Source organism: Triturus cristatus, chromosome 8 (assembly GCF_964204655.1).
Source record: "Triturus cristatus chromosome 8, aTriCri1.1, whole genome shotgun sequence".
Taxonomy (NCBI): Eukaryota; Metazoa; Chordata; class Amphibia; order Caudata; family Salamandridae; genus Triturus; species Triturus cristatus.
The window spans coordinates 774,503,961-774,524,593 of record NC_140591.1 but is presented as its reverse complement, the minus strand read 5'-3'; the positions used below and the strand labels follow the sequence as shown (position 1 = coordinate 774,524,593).

Sequence of the window (20,633 nt, the reverse complement as noted above, 5' to 3'; positions counted from 1 at the left end):
GTCTGCCAAAATGCCCGACTCCGCGGCTTCTTTGTAGATAGCTAAAAGTTGCGGCGCCAGGAGTTCGGAGTATTCTTTATAAAATGTGGCCGTTAGGCCATCTGCTCCAGGTGCCTTGTCTGCTGGCAGGCTGCCTGTGGCATGTAGCACGTCTTCGACAGTAAAGGGAAAGTCTGTGTATTCTCGGTGAGCTCTGCCAAACCATAATAAATCCACTGTGTCGAAATATTCTTGCAAAACTTTAGCCGGCGGGTGAGACCGGGAGATGTACAATTTCCAGTCAAAATCTGTCATAGTGGCTAATATATCGGGCGGAGTGTGCACCACGGAGCCATCCGGAACGGTGAGCTCAGTTATGGAAGTGGATCTTCTAGGATTTCGGAGCATGTTCGCCAGTGTCCTCCCCGGTCGGTCCCCTTCCCCATAACAGCGCATCTTTATATATTTGTGTAAAAATTTGGTTTCCCTGTCTGCCTCTTCTTGGTAGTCAGTGAGCTTTGCTCTGATGTCATCTAGGATCGTGGGGGTAGGCGTGCGATAATACTGTGCTTTTAGTGTTTGTATCTCTGCTTCCAAGCGATGCAAGCGTCCTCAAATGTCTCGAAGCACCCCTGATTGTCCAGTTATACAATGCCCTCGTATCACCACTTTGAACGCCTCCCACAAGGTCCCCATGTTATCTATTGACCCCGTATTTCCCTGAAGGCTGTGTCCAATAGTACATTAGGCGTGAGCCGCCATGTGAATGACTGTATATAGGGTTTTGGAACAGCCAGTCAGCATCACCGGGGCGTGGTCCGATAGGGTGCGTGCTTTGTGCTTTGCATCTACTACCCATGCATGTAGAATCTTTGGTTGTGAGCCAGAAGTCCAGTCTGGACCATGCCTGATACTGTTGTGTTATGCACGTGCCCTCCCGCTGCGCAGAATGTATCTCGCGCCATGAGTCTACCAGATGGTGATCTTGCAAAATCCCCTGCAGTACTGCCATAGCTAGAGGGTGGTGTGAGTGGGATATTCCCTCAGCATTAAAGTAACCTCCCCACAATAGCACCGCATTTCCTAGTGACTGAATCTTGTGCCAAATGTGTTGGAAAAAGAGGGGGTCGTCTGTGTTGGGTCCGTATACTTTCGCTATTGTGACCAGCCGAATGTATAGCGATTCCTTCAGTATTATATATCTGCCTTTCTGGATCACATAATGTTTTGTGTCTGCCATGGTATACCTTTCCTAATCATTATGGCCACCCCACGAGAGTAGTTTGAGAAGCTGGATGTGTGAACTTTGCCCCACCTATTGTTGGTCAATCTTCTTCGGGCATCATCCTTCAGGTGTTTCTCCTGTAGGAGACATATATCGGACATGTGTCTAGTTAGATATGCCTGTACTAGTCCTGCCTTGCGGTGCTCAATGAGACCATGAACGTTCCAAGTGGTACATGTTAGTTTAGACATGGAGAGATGTGGCGCTTAGGACCTGTATATGTCCCGGGATCCCAGTGTGGAGGCGACTGGGCCCTGGTGTCCGCTCCCAGCATGTCTTGTAGTTCAGACCTGTGACTTAACTTGTGCTCATATGGAATGCTGCATTCTCCAGCTTGGTAGAGCTGTCTGACAGATCTATGGTGTAATGAACTTGCCAACAAATAACTTGAACTTCCCCTGCCCACCCTGCCCACCCACACCAACCCCCCAAACAGATTGTGTATTCCTCAGAACCTCCCCCACCACCCCCCACTTAGCGCATGTTGACCTGGGTGGTATTTGGCCAATGGGAATCATCCTGTAGGGACATGGAGTTGCTGGCGTACTGCCCTGTCCTTCTGGTGACAGGGTGGCCGAGCATTAAGCGTGCTCAATCTAATATTTTAAATCGAATCAAACCTGGAGCTTCACAGTCGGTGTTCGATACTGGAAGCGCCCCCCCAGCAAGTGACAGTTTCTTGTAGCTGTCCGTGTTTAGTCATTGTCACCCAGTTGACTGCTGGATGATTTCGCAGCCTCAGGATGTCTGCCGTGTTGCTGTCTTCTTGGCACACTTTAATGCCGCACTGGCTTCGGTAAAAATCATAGGTTTTCCCCCCAGTGTGCACTCTTAGCTTCGCAGGGTACAACATTGCATATCTTGTGCCAGCTTTTTGCAACAGTTTCTTTGCCGGAATGAATTCTCACTGCGCTGCTTGTACAGCTTGGGTGAAATATGGATAGAATGAAACATTGTTTCCTAGATGTCTCAGGTCACATTTCTCTCGGGCCAGTCTCAGTATGGTGTCTCTGTCCCTGTAGTTGAGTAGGCGAGCTAGGATTGTTCTAGGTTGTGCACCAGGTGAGGGTCTGGGTCCCAACGTTCTATGCGCTCTCTCCACCAGGAACATCGGCGACAAGTCTGGCCGAACAGATCCCTCAGGAGTCCTTCTACATAATTTTCCATGTTGGTTATGTTGGTTGACTCAGGAGTGCCCGTTATTCGGACGTTATTTCTCCGTGACCTAGCCTCCAGGTCTTAGTTGCGTGCCTTGATGACATCCAGCACTTTATCCATCCTGAGTAGTTGCTCTTGTGTCTCAACTTGCTGGTCGTCCGAGACTCTAGTTTGGGTGTCAGTTCTGGCTTCCCGTTTATCCACTTTTTGTGTGACGTGGTACATTTGTAGCGCCAGGGAGGCCAATTAGGCATCCATCACTTGAAGGCTGACCTTTACCTCACGGAACATGCTTTTCATGTCTTCTTCCTGTTCTGGTTACATATGTGTTTCTGGCACCACCGTAATTGGGGTTGAGTCGATGTCTGTCTGGCAGCCTGGAAGAGCGCTTCTCAAAGTTAATTTTGTCTTGTTTGTTATCCGGTTTCCCCATGCTTTCTCTCTTCCGGTATCGTCTGTCTATGGTGGGCACAACCTCAGGGAACCCTCTCTGCCAGCGCGCCCGATCTCAACGGCTTCCAGGGGGATTTCTGCCCTCCTCGGAGTGTAGTCTCTCGTTGTGATGGTCTGTCGCGTTCATGCCTGGGGGTTGCTTTGCCACTATGGTCTGGATTATTGCATAGCGTTTCAACGGTGAGCGCCCCGTGCTTCCACAAGTGCCAACTGTTGCAGTATCTCCTCCCTTCCAAGCTGCAAAGCCTACGATTTATATGCAGAAGGGTGCTTCGCGAGTAGGTGGCAGCCACGCATCCCCTGACCTGTGCTCCTAGGCTGAGGCACCACGCAGGCTGATATTGCTGGGGGGCAGTTCTTACTCTGTTTCTTTCCTGCTGCTATGGTTTGGCAATAGTGGAGAATTTCCATCCTCTTTCCTTCACCACTTATGGGGGTCAGATCGTGCAGCTTGTGGGACCCCTCATGCATGCAGCGCGTGCTGTCCGCGCCTCACCTTGACATCCGGTGGAGATATCGGGGCCTACACAGCGCTGCCATCGTGATCAGAGCGGGGGCGTATCTTTGCCACTCTTGGCCCAGTGGTATGGGGTTGCGCTAGTGTGGCAAGTGCACAGCCGCCGCAGCTGGTCTTGGTGTCCCTCCCGCGCTTGTGCGCGCTTCCCCTGCCGACGCTCGCTGTCTCCACCGCAGTGTGTCACTCCCCTCGCGGCCCATTTGTTGGGTCAGTGTTCACCTGCGGTTTATGTTCCGATCTGTGGAGAAATGTTTTGGTCCGTCTTCTTATCCTACCCGAAGTCTCCCAGAGCCCGCAAGCTGGTGTCCGGTTAAGCCTCCTGCGCTCCGGCTCATGTGAGTATGCATGTGGCGGGAGGGTTCAAATACGGCCCAGGCGCTCACCGTCTCGCAGCGCCACAGGTTCCCTCTGGCCTCTCTGTGATTGCTTGACCGCGCGGGTGAGCTCCGCCGCTACCGCTCACTCACCCGGCTGCACCACGCTAGATTAGCTCGCAATGTCAGAGTTTCATATCCCCGCCTGCCGCCGCAGTCTGTTCATCGGCGCTCTCGCCTCCCGGCTCAGCCAGCTCCGGGCGCGACTTCTTCTTGAATTGCACATCACCTCCCTGAGTCGCTGTCACTCGGCCAGTGCCATTTTCGAATCCTCAGTGTGGGGCCTGCCAGGCAGTTCCACATCCGTCTTTGTCTGCAGATCACGATCTCTGGTCTTCAAGGACCTCGCTAATTGTGTCCCTCTAGTTATGACGTCTCTCCGGTTATTCTTAGCTTCGGCTATGTAGTTGGGCACCGGGTAATTGAAGGAGTGTGTGCTCGGCCAGCAGAGCCACACTAGCGAGCAGCCATCTTGCAGCTCGGCCACGCCCCCACAGATTTACCTAATTTATCTTCTTTTTAACATAAATTCCTGTTTTTTTCTTCTTCACATATTCCTGTATCAGCAGAGCTGCTATGAACACAAGTGGGGCCTCCATGATTTGATTTGATTTTGATATTTATGCAGTGCACTAATACTTTAAAACGTGTCAGGAGCTATCCAGCACCCCCTTCCCCTCAAGCTTCTCTCGTAGAATGTGGCTGATCTGGCCTCCAAAATTGATTGTGTCGATTGAGGTCGCTTTATAGCTCCGCATTACCTTTGTCTGTTTCAAGAGACCTGGTTAGCTACACAAGCCCATCGAGTAGCATGTGCAAATTTCAGCAAGGAAACAACAAAACAACAAAAAACAGAAAGGGTAGACCGTCAAGGGGACTTGCGATCTGGGTTAGTTCTACCCTGGGGTGTGTTGTCCATGAGATCACAGTTGCCTCTGATGACATCTTGTGTTAGCCTATCATTTTCCCCAAGTACAGTTATTAATGTATATACTGTTAATTTTAGACAGGTTGGGAATAAACCGGAATCTCCTACTGTTGAGCTGTTGTCTCAAAACCTTGCCTTATTCCTGAAAGTGCTTATAAAATCGTGGTGGGGGACTTTAGCTGTCAATTTGAGCGCCTAGACAGTAACTCCACTGATCTGCCACAGGAGGAAGATTGAGTATGACTTATTCCTGATTAAGCAATTCCTCCGATCAGAAAATGCCCCCCCCTGCTCTCCAACCACATGCCTTCGTTTTAAATCTGTGTATATGTGTATGTAATGGTAGAACCTTCAGACAGGGATGGGAAGCATATGTTTGACCACATCTCTTGCTCCAGTCTCGTGGATTACATGAGGTTTGATGTAAGGCACTGGGCTTTTCTTACTGACATGACCGTTACACCCAGACACGACAGCGACCATTACGCTCTATAGTTTACTATCCCTTTTCCTGACTTATGGGGGTTAGATCGTCACCTAGATCCCCTCGACTAAAGGATTGATTTTCCACTAGCTCATGTAGAATAAAATGGTGTTCTATAGTACACTCTCAAGACCAAGTCGGGTCAATGCATAGATTTGTGGAAGGAATCCTTGGAAAGCTGCTTTGTTTGGACCTGGGATTGGACCAGGGGGATTCCCTTCAGAAGATTGGTGATGTTCGTAAGTTATTGTTTCAGGGCCTTAATTATTTCTTCTGTTGCCGCAAAGCCTGAGGCAGGCAGGAGAAGGCAATCTTCTTGGTTTAACCAAACCTGTAGAAAGGAAAGGCTGCTCTCATTACCTTTGTTAAGCAACAGGATAGGGGCATGACACCTTTTTATAGGCGGCTTATAAAAAAGCATTCCTCAATGCAAAAAAGTAATGGGACCAAGGAGGGTGGGGATGGCCTTCTAACAGCTGCCAAAGTGGGAGACCAACATACCTTTTGGAACCTAGTAGCCACAGGGAGCAAAGAGGGCTACTGCCCCATAGAGAACAACATAGCAGCTGCTGAATGGATAGCACACTTTTTTTTTTATTGGTACAGTTAAACATAATGGTCATTACATACAGGAGGTCATTACTTGTTTCAGTGTCACATGATCGGTATCGCACACAGATGTCACAACTTTTGATGTTGTACATTACAAGATGGTCATATTTCCTATCAAATTAAGGCGTTAGTGGTTCGTCATGGGATGGGATCAAGGGGGGCTCACCTAGATTGCCACGGTACACATTCCATTTTGTCCATATTGCTATCCGTTTCCGGGGGCAGCATGCACCAGTCTATATCTTTTTTCCATGCGCTAAGCGTTGGTGTTGTTACTGCCCCCAATAGGCGTGCGATGTTACGTTTCGCTATAGTCTGACCAAGCGTCACCCATATTCTGCCCCTTGCTGTCAGGTCCGTGGCCTCCCCGATGTTCAAGAGACACCTTTTGGCTTCAAGCCGCATTTCTACCACCCAAACTGCACGCATGCATTCCTGTACCTGCTTCCAGTAGGCTTGTATTAAAGGGCACTCCCAAAGTACATGCATAGATGTCCCTTCAAGACCACACTGTCTCCTCCATAACCCCTCTTCACTCCTGCCCATCAACACCAGTCGGTTACCAGAGAGGTATACTCGGTGCAGTATCTTCAGTTGAATCAGCCTCAGTTTCGCTGATATTGCCACTTCCTTGGGGGTAGAAAGTGCCTCCCTCCATTCCTCCTCCTCTATCTCCAGTCCATCCCTCTCCCACTTTCCCCTTAGTTCGACTAGGGGGTCAGGGATGTGATGTATGAGTTTTTTATATGTGAGAGAAATGGCCTTTTCTGGCAGATAACCGTCAAGCAGCCTGTCCTCTAGTGGGGAGGACTCCGGAAGGGACGTTCCTGTTCGGATGTTTGCCTGAAGTGAGTGCTTAACCTGCACGTACTTGAAGTACTCCGTATGTGCAAGTTCACGTGTCAGCTGCAGTGAGGCAAACAACACCATGCCACTAGGTCCCCAGAGGTCTTTTATGCGGGAGATCCCCATCAGGTCCCATTTACCGAACCCTTTAGTTCGACCCAGTGTGCCCAGCCGTTCAGAAACCCAAAGTGGGGTAGCCAGCGTAAGGTTATCAGCCCATCCCAGGTTGCAGCTTACAATAATACAGAGTTGGACTGAATGTATTGTGGGCCCTGTAAGGGGGTATCTATTGGGTTTAGAATAAAGGGCCGCCTCAAAGTTCCCACGTTCCCACATAGCACCCCCCCCCCCCCCCATATAGAGGGGGGGTTGCCATGCAAAACGTAGAGCAACGATTTTCCACAGTTAATGCTGTAGCCGGAGTTTCTCCCGAAACTGGTGAATATGTACAAGGCTACTCTCAGCGACTTCTAAGGGGAAGCAAGATACAAGAGGGTATCGTCTGCATAAAGCGAGATCTGATCCTCCCACCCATCTGCCCATTTGAGTCCCAGTAGTGAGGAATCCTGTCTTATCCAAGCCGCAAGCTGCTCAAAGAAGAGGGCAAAGGGCAGGGGGGAGAGGGGGCAGCCCTGTCTCATCCCCCTTTCTAGGTTGAACACCTCGGATATTTTGTTGTTGACGACTACTTAGGCCAGCGGTTCCATATAGAGGAGCCGTACCCACCCAATAAAGTTAGGGCTGAAGCCCAACTTTTTGAGGACCGTCATTAAGTATGTCCATTCAAGTGTTTCGAATGCCATTGTGGCATCCAACGAGACCACCATTGTGTCTTCCTGGATCGTGTGGCAGCGTCCCAACACACCATGGAGTCGTCTTAGATTCAGTCTGGTGTTGCGGTGCAGAATAATAGCACACTTTTCTGGTCTGTATGCCCTACCGGAAGGAGAGAGCCCCTTCCTACAGTCAAGTCGAGCCCTTTGGAATAGGTTCCAATGTTGTCTGGTTGTGCAGAGTTTCCTCCTATTACAAATCAGGAAGTGTGTTTGCAAAAAAAGAAAATAATCCCCAACAAAGCTCCAGACATCAATAAAATTCTGGAAGACCTGTTTCTTGCCGAGATGGATGTTTTAGGTGCATATGTTGTGCTATTTTTTAATGAGTGGGACACCTTTTCCTCGAGCTTGGGTGGAGGGTGTAATCTTAACAGTTCATAAAAAAGGCTGTCCCTTTCTAAGGACCAACTACAGGCCTATCAGCCTTATAGATAGTGCTAAAAATTGTTCTGCAGAATTATTCTTAATAATCTTCAAGATTGGGTGGAGGCCAGTGACATCCTTACCCTACAAGTGGGCTTTCGTGACTGCACCTCTATTGATCAGGTGTTTAGGCTCCAGCTGCTATACTCGAAAAATGTGGCATTTAAGGGTGGTCGGTTGTATGTGGTGTTTGTGGACCTACGATCTGCTGTCGATCTGGTCACCAGACCCACGCTGTGGCAAGTGTTAACAGACATGGGAATACCCGACTATCTCCTTGGATTATCGTACGACACCACCAGCAAAACCTTGCCAGGTTAGATGTGGTTGGCTGGGCAAAGTGACCAAACCTTTCCCTGTCAATAGGGGGGAGAGAAAAGGCTGTGTTTTTACTCGAACGCTTTTTACCTTGTATGTGAATGACCTGATAGCCCATGTAAATCCATATGAGAACGATGCCGACAGGATAGCTAATCTGAAGGTTCCAGCCTTAACGTTTACATATGACACTCTTCTTTTGTCAAAATCTCCTATGGGGCTACAGAAAATTCCACACCAATTTTGTAGTTTTTGCAGACTGTGGGGACTGGAAATTAATGTGGCAAAAACTAAATTTAGGTTTTTAAATTCCTGTCCAACGACCGGACCCCACCTCACTCTGAAGGAGACCCTTCTCGATTGGGTGCATACCATTGAGTATCTTGGGATCACCCTCACCGAGCAAATGGAGTGGGCAACACACATTTCGAGGGGAAGACTTAAATTAGAACATCATATAAGGAGATTGCTAAAGCTACATCAGGGTTCTTTTTAAACCTATTTCCCTGGTGATTCAAATCTATAATCTCCAAGCACAGGGCGCCGCTCTTTTTGGAGAATGTTAACTGGTAAGCTCAGAGAATCGCTTTTTCTGGCAGCTGCTGGGACTCCGATTAGTACCCTGTTGCTACCCCTGAGGCTGGATGTTGGGCACAGACCCAGCTTCGTCTGAGTTGGCATTAGGCCGATCCAGTGCTGGAGAAGAATCTAGGCCACTCCTGAGCTACAATCCTATCATCAAAGGCTGGCGGAAATCCTTAGTTTCTCTGGGTCTAGGGGTCTCCTGTGGTTAAAGCACGTAAGAGAGACTCTGAGGGAGACGGGGAATGATAGATTGTGGGAGGACCCAGGGGTGGTTTATTCTAACTCTTCCATAGCTGTTCTCAGGAATGACTACAGACAACACAAATTGAGCTCCCTTTTCCAGGTCCTCTCATGGCTCTCTGACTGATGTTTTTCTTGTGAGGAAGGACACATTTAGAGCTGAGCAGTACCTTGATGATATGCAAACTGTCTTCACCAAGAAGCTTTTCATTCATTTCAGGTTTGGGTCTCTGCCTTTGAAATCCTATACTGCTAGGTGGGCTCGCCCGACTACTCCAGTTGAGTTGGCTTGTAAATCCTGGCCTGAAACAGCAGTTCATAGCTTTTTTTTTCTGCACTGCATATTCAGAGCCCAGAGTCAAATGGTTACTTCTTTTGGGTCCCAGTCTGCGACAAGGCTCCTCATGGAAGCCCTAAGGATTCTGTAAACTAACTAACATATAGTCTTTGCTGTCTCCAGGTTTTTATTCCTTATGGGGTGCATCAGGCTAAAACGTAGCAAGACATGAACCTGAGGGTGAGCTAGTACAATCTTAACTCCCTGTCCTTATGGTACTGTGCTGCTATTTGCTTGCTGCTTCAGTTTTGCACTTTCTGCCTGTTGAGATTTCCAAGCACTTTGTACAACTTGCACAGTTTTTATTATCTGATGATGATACCCAGATTTTACATTCCTTTTGTCTGGCTGAGGTATTGACAGTGTTACATCTAGTTCTGTCTTCATCATGTCGCTTCCTATTTTTCATGTGTTCTGGGGTAATGTGCTGGTTTTTTAACTGACTGATTTTATTCTGTATTTAGGTATTGTTTTTGTTCGAATCGCCTCGTTTTTAGTGTAAATTTATGGCTGATTCCCGAAATGAAGATTTGAAACGACTTTTAAATAATCATTTTATCAGAGATACAGGTGTAGTTGATTCCAAAATGTAGCTATAAGGAACCTTAAGGAGATGCCTTCTAGCCGCTATCTTTTAATCCTGAGGACACATAAGAGGCTTTCAGATTGGAGGGATCTCATAAATTGTTCTATGTGGAAGAACTTGAACAGATCATTTTTTCGAGGGCTGGTAAAAAGCTTTGTGATTGATGCAGCACAGTGACTAACCAATGTAATTGACTTGTATATGACAAGACATTATCACATTTCCTAAAGTGAAAAAAGCTTTATTCCTTCATGTCTCCCTGTGCCACTTCTCAAGCCTGCCAGCCAGCAGCTCAAGTTGGATACTGTTGCAATAATTCAATTTTGAGATGACACACCGATATTGTAGAGACATGCATGTCAGCTTGTACGTACAACTGTCTGCATTTTAAGAGGCTTAGTGAGAAGTAACATGAGCCCCATATTGTATTGATTTGTTGTCTTAGTGATAGCTCGCTATCCAGAAAAAATCCTATTAGATTTAACTTTAGATAAAGGACGATGTGCATTTTTCAGCAAGAAGGCCATACGGAGTCATTACATCGTCGTCGTTTTTCGCAGTTAGCTAGAGCTCTGTTCTGTTAGCAATAATTTGTAAAAAGCTGAAAGCTGTCTATAACTGTATTGCTTATAAGAAGTCATGCAGTCTAAATAGCAAAGTAGGTGATATTTTTGTAAGTGAAATAATCAGCAGTGTATCGCCTTGTTAGAAATTGCGGTCTCTAGTTGGCAATGGTTTGCATCTTTGTCCAAAAAGGGACGCTTCCTTCTAGTCAGGATAAGGGGGATACACTACTGAAATAACCCCTGCTCACCTCCTTGGTAGCTTGACACGAGCAGTCAGGCTTCTCTCCGAGGCAGTTTATAAAGCATTTGCACATAACCTACATTAATACAGTGAAAACACTACAAAAGGACACCACACCAATTTTATAAAAATAACCAATATTTATTAGTGCAAATAAGACCAGAACGATAAAATACCAACATACAGTAATCAAAAATATGCACTTTGCAAGAATAACTTTAAAATGCAGTTGCTTGAAACCGGCAGCTCCATCCGGGGCTACTGTTATGCTGAAATCAACACTATCCAACAGTTCCAGCCAACCGCGTCGGTGCGGACCAGATTATGTGTCAGCAGACTCGTAAACAGTACCTTTGGTTCTGGCTGACCGTGTCGGTGCGGGCTAGTCGTGGCAACAGTCGCGGTTGCGATGTGAAGCCTAGCGGTGCTGTGCCCTCAAGTCGTGGTGCAGGCAGCGGTTCGTTGACAGTCGTCCAGCTGCGTCAGTGAGACAATGGCTGCTGTGCTCATGGGAGCTGGCATTGGTCAGCCCAGGCTGCGTAGTGGGACAGGGTAGTGCGTTGTGTGACTTACAAGTGGTGCCCCCAAACCTCGTTACAATCACGGGTGTCGAGGTCAGCACGCAGCGACATCGTCGGTGAGACCAGGTCGGCGGAGTGAAGTGTTGGTGTGGAGTGCAGTGTCCACAGGACGCGGTGCAAGCAGCAGCTTGGTGGTCGCAGCGGTCGTAGTCATCGGTGAGACCAGGGTTGAGGTGCGAAGTGCGGTGGTGCCTTCTGGTCACGGAGCCAGCATCAGTGTTGGTGATGGTGTTGGGTGCTTTCCCCCTCTGTGGCAACTGAAACCCACATTTCCAGAGGTAAGTGAAGTCTTTGCTGTCTCTGGGACTTCGTGACCGGGAGGCAAGTTCTATTTCGAGCCCTTGGAGATGCTCGGCAGCAAGTGATGAAAGCTCGGTCCAGTCCTTTTACTGCGCAAAGCAGAAGCAGCAACTGTAGGTCAACCCACCAAAGCAACAACACAGGAAAGGGGCAGTACACCTCCTGGCAGTTGTTCCAGTTCTTCTTCTTGGCAGGTTCCTTGATCCAAGTCAGTCCTAAAGTTCTGGGGTCTGGGACAAAACATTTGTACTCTGTTTCTCTTTGTTCTCTTGGGCAGAGAGTATTTGTGCTCCGTCCAAACCAGTTTGGTCCTCTCTGTCCCAGCTTTCCGGCAGGAGGTGGAGAAAGAATTGTCTAGGGCAGACCAGGCCCATTCCGGTGCAAGGAAATCTCCCACTACTCTAAATGCAGCTTAGGTCTATTCAGCCTAGCCTGACTCCTCCAGGAAAGGCTGTCCATACCTCGCCACCCCCCGGCCCCCTCTCCAGTGCCTTTTTTAAGAGAATGCACATCCCCATCCCCTGTCACTCCAAAGCCAGACAGTCAATCCACTACCCAGCAAAAAGACACAGGATGGCTAAGCAAGAAAATGCCTACTTTCTAAAAGTGGTATTTTCAAACACAGAACATAAAAATCATCTTTTCTAAACGATGCATTTTTACATTCTGAGTTCAGGCATACTAATCTCAATTTATCTATCTTGCTCCAATGGGAAAATATACTCTTAAAATGTTACCCAGTACTTCCCATTCCATCCTGTGGGACAGGTAGCCTTTCAATAGTGAAAAACAAAATATACTGTATTTCACGATCAGGATATGTCACACACGCCAATACATGTCCTACCTTTCAAATGCACTGCACCTTGCCCATAGGGGTATCTTGGGCCTACCTTAGGGGTGCTGCTCACATGTAATAACAGGGAAGGTTAGGGCTTGGCAAGTTGGTGCACTTGCCAATTCGACAGGGCAGTAAAAACTGCTCGCAGACACTGCAGTTGCAGGTCTAGGAACCCTTTGAAAGGCTACTCGTGTGGGTGGCACAATCCGTGCTGCAAGCCCACTAGCAACATTCGATATACAGGCCCTGGCACTCTGTGTGCTTTACTAGGAACTTACCAGTAAAACAGATATGTCAATCATGGAAACACCAATCCATAATACAATTTACAATAGGAGCAGTTGCACTTTACCACTTAACAGCAGGGAGAAAGTGCGCAGAGACACTAAACAAGCAAGAACCGAGTCAAAACCAGGAGGTCAGAAAGTAAAAAGACAGGGGAAACATGCCAAAAGATGCCAGGTCTAACACACCTACTTAAGAAAATGCTGTGCAGCCAAATAATTTAGTACGTTTTGAGAGTGGTCAGGTGCAGATGGTAAGAAGCAGCAGGGAGAGAAAGGATCACTGAGGGAAACCCTGTTGCAACCATAGTATCCGCTGAGCTGAAGGATGAGGGGCTCCTTTCTTGTGTGTCACTTAAAAAGCGATTGAAATCAGTATAATACAGTGCCAGATATACATTCTCTCTCACACAATTGCTCAGAATGAAATGATCCACCATATCAAAGGCCACAGCAAAATCTGGCTTAATCCGACCCACTGCATCGCTCTGGGCAAGAATGAGTTGTAATTTCTTCAGTGGTTAGTAATTGTAGTGGAAGTGCCAGTCTTGGAGCACTGTAGCGGAAGTGCAGCAGAAAGAAGGCATACATTTGATTAGTGACCCTGTGTGGGTGTGGTGGGTTGAGGTGAAAAGATGAATTGGTTAATGTCTGTTTCTTAAATACAGATAGATTATTATACAGTAAAATAGATGCATGTAACTTTTATGTCTTTAATGTACTTTAGAACTGTTTTCGCAGACTGCTTGGTATATTCTACATTTATTTTATTTATTAAGAATCGAGCATTTTTATTTTTCAATATAGAAAAAAGAACAGTGTTGAGTATATTTTTGCTTCATTAAACTGTTTATTTTGTTTAAAGGGTTATACCACACTGTTTGCCCAGGCTTTGCCACGTGATGCACATTCTACGCCATACTACTTTGCCCGACCTCAGAGCCTGCCATTAAATTACCAGGACAGGGGTGTGCAGTCTGCACAGAGTTCAGGGCCCATGGGGAGCAGCGGTATCAGCAGCGTAAATACGCACACCTTGAATGGTCCTACCCCACCACCACAGTCCCTTCTTCCAAGGTATGTAAACCAATTGACAATCTAGGTTTTGGTCTTGTCATGCTTTAAGGCTATTGATTGCTAATCCATTGTGCTATGCACGCGTGGGTTCCTATCCCATCCTCGTCGCCAGTGTGAAAATACACTAATCACGCTCTCAACACACGAGGTAAGTTATAAGAAGGGAGTATATTTAATGAACACCCCAGCTGGCTCTGACCTGCCAACTCCATTGCTCTAACTGTCACAGCTGTCTATCACATTCTACCTCAACATTCCATCATTGACATTCTCATTCCCGTGCTCAACACACAAAACATGTCGCATCACAAGCTGCGCACAAGAGGTGAATATAACACTTATATTGGTGGATAAACAGTGACCTCTTCGGACGGTGCTGGATTTACTAGAATTTATTTAAATTGTACACTGTAGTTTGGGCCAATTCTAATGTTTTTGACTATGCCCTTTCGCCGACAGCTTTAATCTCACTTTTGTGTATAATTTTTTTGTCCATACAAATAAACCATATATAACCGTAAATGTATTTATCATGCATAGTTATATAAAACCATATAAAAATATTTTTTCTGTTGGAATTTCACCTGCAGGAAACTAGATTGTAGTTCTTTATTTATTTGTAGTGCTTGTTACATTTCTTAAAAGATCCTTTTAGGTGACAGTGTGCTGTACATGACAGGGGTTAGCAGAGTGCGTAATTGGAAATCACTTTCCATCTTTTTTTCCTCTCATTTCAGCATAACTGATGCAGTATTCTGCAAAAATGCCATCAATATGGCGATATCAATTTTATTTAATTTCACTGTTTATTTTGTGTAAAGTATCTTGCATTTTTAGTTGTGCAATAGACATTCACAATTAAATTAATTTGTAGTGTAGAAAGACACTGTGCAATGGAATTTAGAGTGTAGTAATTATCACAGTTAGATGAACTTAATCAAAGGTTTACATTAATTCTTTTTTTATTACTATGGTATTCTTGAATGTCAAAATTAGCTGCGTATGGAGCTGGGAGTAAGATCGCCTTTGGAAAAGAATATGCATTTTGTAGAGGATAAAAGACATAGGGCCATATGTAGGAAGCCAAATACCGGTCGGTAACGGCCGATTTTCGGTTAATATCCCGTTACTGACCGGTATTTAGGCTTTTGCTATGTAGGGGGCACATTTCAGGATTCGGTAATTTACAGAATCTGTAAAATTACCGAATCGGTAAAATTACCGATTCGGTAAATACCGAATCCTGAAATGATATGTAGGGGGGAGTGTCTCGTCGGTGTGTGGATTCGTTATTTACAACCAACTAAAAGTTGATGGTAAATGACGAATACCTGTAAAAAAGCATTATTGTGCTATTTGAAGTGTGCAATGTGGCAGACATACATGCCCTTAGGGCATGTATGTGCGCCACATGTGCACACATGGACGAATCAGGGGTGCAACAGGGTGTTAATGTGACACCCTGCCACCCATGATACTGCCTCCCCCATTACCGATTCGGTATTTACCGATTCAGTAATGGTAACTGGCTTCCCATTCATTCCTATGGGCCTCCAGGCCCATAGGAATGAATGGGAAGCCAGTTGCCATTACCGATTCGGTAAATACCGATTCTTAAATACCGATATTTACCGAATCGGTAATAATTTACCTACATTACATTTACCGATTCATAAATACCGAATCGGTAAAATTCGGTATTTAAGAATCGGTAAATGTAATTTACCTACATATGGCCCTTAGTGAGAAAAGGGTCTGGTGATGGTATGGTATGATGAGCTGTTTGACATCAGTTGATTGCTTCCACCTGATGCATTATTGTAATCTTCTGCTAAATATGGCCCAGTTTTAGGCCCGGAAAATCCTCTTGCCACGTGCAGGGTTAATACCAACTAAAGACCAGGAGGGTGGCGGACTGTAACCCACAAACCACCTCCACATTACCTGAGAATGGTGCGTTCTGGGCAACGACCAGTCTTGTGAGACTTGCAGGATTATTGGTTTATTAGTGCGCTCCAAACTACTTTTATCCACTGATTGACACGCTTCCACACACAATTTTTTAATAATTTATTCAACTGAATGTCCTAATCTACTGGAGATAATGTGTATCGATATAACTATTTAACAAACAATACAATGGCAAATACTTAATTAAAAAACAAAATATTAAAAAGAATTGCAGCATAATAACAGTTATTTCATAAGGTCGTTTTGTTGTGTGATGGACTCAGTCTCTGTTCACCATTCCCTCCCTTCTAGCCTCTAGGTAAGCTGTTTTAGCACTAAAAGTGCTAGTCTAAGTACTCTATCCCACATACCTTAGCCAAACAAAAGGCATGTTCTGCACTTTCAGAAAGCTGCTTTGTGTTTCTGTTGGTGTGTTCCATAGTGCGTTGATAAGGCCGGGCTGGCTTTAAGAACAGATTGCCTTCGCAGAGTGTGTTTTCAGCTACAACTTGCACAAACCAAGTCTCCCGGGCAGTTGAAAATTCTTCTCCGTACCAAGATTAAATATTCTTATTTGGTTATTTTGAAAAGGACAGGCCCCTTGCAGAATGATGTGAAATGCAAAATAAACATACTAATGTTGTTTCAACTTCACTGAATGATGTCCCATATTATGAACCAAATGAACATATATGAATATATTTGAATATATATATACTATCAAACTATTATGAAGCAAATGTTATACACATGCAGTTGAATACGTGATGCAACACGTTTATGAATGAAAGATGTGCACTTAAATACGTGAATGTATGGGATGTAATGGGTGTACATAAACAGAAAGGTTGCGTCACTCCCATATGATATCAACAGTTGAAGGCTTGCTAGGATGAATTTTTTTAAATGTTTCTGAAGAGCAAGAGGTGTGGTCGTGCTGCAAAGTGGGGGCAGAAGGTGTTGCACATCCTAGATCTCTGCCCTCTGAAGATCCATCAGTCTTGCTTTTGCGTATTGAAGATTGCCCAGTAGTCTGTGCTTTACTTGATCAGTGGGTCCTGTTGCATCCAGAGGATGCAAGGATGACTGGTTTATATTTAGCGCACACAAGGTAGATCTCAAAAAGGGTGAAGCGGCCTCCTGCAGCTCAACGGAACAAGTCCAAATTGTACAAAATCGCCTTTAAGCACTCAAACAGTTTCACAATGAACAGCAGGGAGAGTTTTGATTGTCTTCTCGTGATTTTATGCTTTCCAAGAGGTCTGCATAGATCCCCCAGGTAACAAGTGTTTTGTTGTTGGAGTTTATTACCATCGACTTCTTCAGGGCGATAGGTTTTGTATTGTTAGATGAGTAGTTCTAAATCCTCAAGTCGGTAGAAGTATGATCCGCTTCCATACATCCTTCAGTGTCATCTTCGGGATTGTAAGGGTTTCAATATACTTAAAACCTTGGGGTATATTTCCAAGAGCATATATTGGAGCATGATTTGTTTTGAGCTAACACCCTTGACCACTGTATTTGGGCGGTTGGGTGGGGGTTAGGGCAGAAGCTGGAGGTAGGCAGAAGCAAGAATGTTAAATTGCAGTCAGCACATATTTGCTCTTAAAAGCAGTGGATTGGCCAGGTAAATAGATTTACCTTTTCACTGTGCCACACTGTACCAGGCTCAATGTTCTGACACTTTGAAGGCAGACGTGTTTTTCATCAGTATCGTTGATGCAAATAATTTGTGATGTTGGTCTGGCTAATCCAAAATGGATGAGTGAGCCCATATAAATGTTGAATGTCGTAGAGATGAGCACATGTGACCTAGCCCTATGCATGGTAGCATATTCCTGAATTTTTTTTATAAGATTTTCTATATGAGAGGCAGGCAAATCGGTTAACTGCTCACCCATTAGCAGTTAGCAATATTCTAAAAGCAAAGCCATTGCAAAGAGTGTTTTTTTTATATGAAACATATGTCAAAACCGCACATATTTGTTACTGGCTATGTCCATATGTTTTTATTACTAATTGATCGATGCCCAGCTGTCTTAGTTCTCTTTTAGGTTAGATGCAAGTGTATTTCTGGTAACTGCTCATCCTTAAGTTATCATTTCTGACCAGTAAGATTGCTGGGCTGCAGGTTGTTGGTGTAGTTCTAGTTTAGGGATTTTCTTCAATTGTGAGGTGTCCTTTCCTGAAGTGTGATAAGTTACTTTTGTAACCAAAGACGTTTTTTGCGTGCAAGCACACTGGATAAACATGTACCACATTACCTCTATGTTTATTGGTTATTTGGCCTTTACTGGAACCTCTTTGTCTCTTTTGGTTTCCTCTCCTTGACTCAACACTTATGGATGTTTTGTGGGTTGGAGATCACTTCTCACTGAATTGAGTGACTGTTTCATCTGCACACCAGATTTCTGTGTGGACCGAATATGCATATAAAGGGAAATCAAAGTTCAGTAAAGGGCAGTTTTAATGAAAGAGTTGCAATGCATATTCACTCCTCGGCAGCCCACATATTCAACTGCGGAGTGCCTCAAGGTTTATCGCTCAACCACACCCTCTTCAACGCCCTGGCCAATGTCGTCTGTGTACACTACATTAACATCCTCTCCTATGACGAGGACACACAACTCCTTCTCTCCCTCTCGAACAAGACACCCAACACAAGAATGTAGTTCACTACCAGCAAGACTGAAGTAGTTAACTGGATGAAAGTCAGCTGTGTCATGCTCAACACTGACAATACAGAAGGATGGATCTTCAGCAAGAACACCTCATCATGGGACTGCAACTGGCGGATAGCCGAACTCTGATCCACCCCAGCACCGACGCCAGGAATTTCATAATAACCATTGCCAGCAAACTGGAGATGACCATGTAAGTCAGGCCATCACTGGACCCTGCTTCCACACCCTGAAGATGCTCAGGAAGATCTTAAAATAGCTTCCAAGTAACACTAGTAAAACTATCACTGACACCCTATTCACCAGCAAGTTGGACTAGGGGGGAGCACCCTCAATGCCAGGATCACCAAGCAACTCACCAGAAAACTGCAAACCATCCAGAGCTTGGCAGCCAGACTCGTCCTCAACCTTCCACACATAACTTGCATCACACTACACCTCAGGAAGTTCCACTGGCTCATGATATACTGGCAAGCTCATTTCAAATTCCTTACACGTACATTCAGGGCCCTACACAACTCAGGCCTCATCTACCTGAACAGTTGAATCATCTTCCTCCAACCACCCAGCCACCTCTGCTCTGCGGGAATCCTACTCTCATACATCAAGCGCATACACAAAACCAGATCAGTAGGACAGACATTGCTCCTAAGCCTGTAACAACCTCTCACTCCACATCACACCCTTCTCCACTCTACTTGAATTATGCAAGAAGCTGAAGACCTGACTTTTCAATTAACCATCCTGCCATTGACCAGGTTAGGCTCACACACCTGCTCAGCACCAGGATATGCTGAGCAGGTGATGGTGCACTTTACAAATACACATAACCTATACAGTGCTCTATTATATCATGTGCTGTAGGTACTTAACAGTGTAAATGTAAGGGCCTGTTCTTTGCTACACAAGTGACAATTTTGAAAGCGTTATTGAATAAATTGGTAGTCCAAGATAGTAGTTCAATTAATGATTGGAAGGTATGTCTTCAGACCACACACTATCAAATGAGATATGAAGGGGTCACTAAGTTGATGTGTTTGGGGTTTAATATAGGTACATGGTCAAACTGATGGTTCCCTCTTCTTGGTATTTCATACGCTACTGTAAAATGTCTTTGTTTCTATATAACAACAGTAAGAGTTAAACAAACTAAGACTATGATTCTTTTTAGCCAATCCTATCAAACCCCTGGAATGGGAGATTCCCTCAGACAGCAGCTGGGGTCACGCCTTGCCTGGACCATGACTGCTGGCCAGCCTTCCCTACAGACCTCTACCTCAAAGGCTCTGCCAAACACCCTAATACGTAGTATGCCAAGGACAAGACGAGAAGGAGAAATAAATGGTAAGGAACATATTATAGGAAGATTATCCCTGTTTCTGTGAGAAAACATTCCCAGGCCCCTTTTTACTTCTCTGAAAGAGTTGGGGACAGTAACCCAGAAACTCACTTTCTTTCCATCCGTTTAATGTATTGTGAATCTTACCACTTCATCGTAGTCCAGTATTTTCGTTGATCCTCTTGGTAGTATGGTGGACTTCCCTAAAAGCTCTTGTTAGATGATAAGGACATCTGCGAGTTAGGGTGGCGTCCCCCTCATCTGAGAAATGTGTGTTTTGTTTTCTTTGTAGCATCTTAGACCTTTGAGTCTGATATTGTACCAGTTTGTTTTTCCAAATACCTTCAAGTTCACGATCCTGCATTGTTCAATCTGCAACCTCAGTGCACGAATACCTTTGTTTTATGTTCTAGGGTCTATTGAAATCACAGAGGCCCTTCTTGTGAGAGACATTCTGTATGTCTTCCAGGGAATCGATGGCAAATTCATCAAAATGTGCAATTCTGAAAACTGTTATAAAGTAGAAGGAAAGGTATGCCAATATTTATTCCTTTTTGAGTGTTTAAAGTTGTATTTTGTGTGCATGATATTAAGTAGAGTATTGTGAAAAAAACATACATTCACTGTACCTGTAGTTTTCATAGTGTGGCCATTTAAGTACGGGTTCTTTTTACTAGACGTTTCCACACCACTTCTGCTGCTTCAAACATCTTGCACGCACTTTTGTTGTGTGGCTTGCCGTTTTGGTGCTTTATATCCCACTCCCTTGCAGTATCTGCTTTTCTAGAAAACCGAAATATTGCCATGGGCTT

The 20,633-nt window shown here is 45.2% G+C and overlaps 1 protein-coding gene across 1 annotated transcript in view; it reads left to right on the top strand.

The window, feature by feature from the left end:
* TUBGCP3 (tubulin gamma complex component 3) overlaps nt 1–20,633 on the top strand; it is a 370,876-nt gene that overhangs the window by 172,586 nt on the left and 177,657 nt on the right. Inside the window, exons 5-7 of the mRNA XM_085622213.1 lie at nt 13,640–13,851; nt 19,654–19,826; nt 20,235–20,353. Coding sequence (XP_085478339.1) covers nt 13,640–13,851; nt 19,654–19,826; nt 20,235–20,353 — 504 coding nt within the window. The remainder of the gene's footprint in view (nt 1–13,639; nt 13,852–19,653; nt 19,827–20,234; nt 20,354–20,633) is intronic.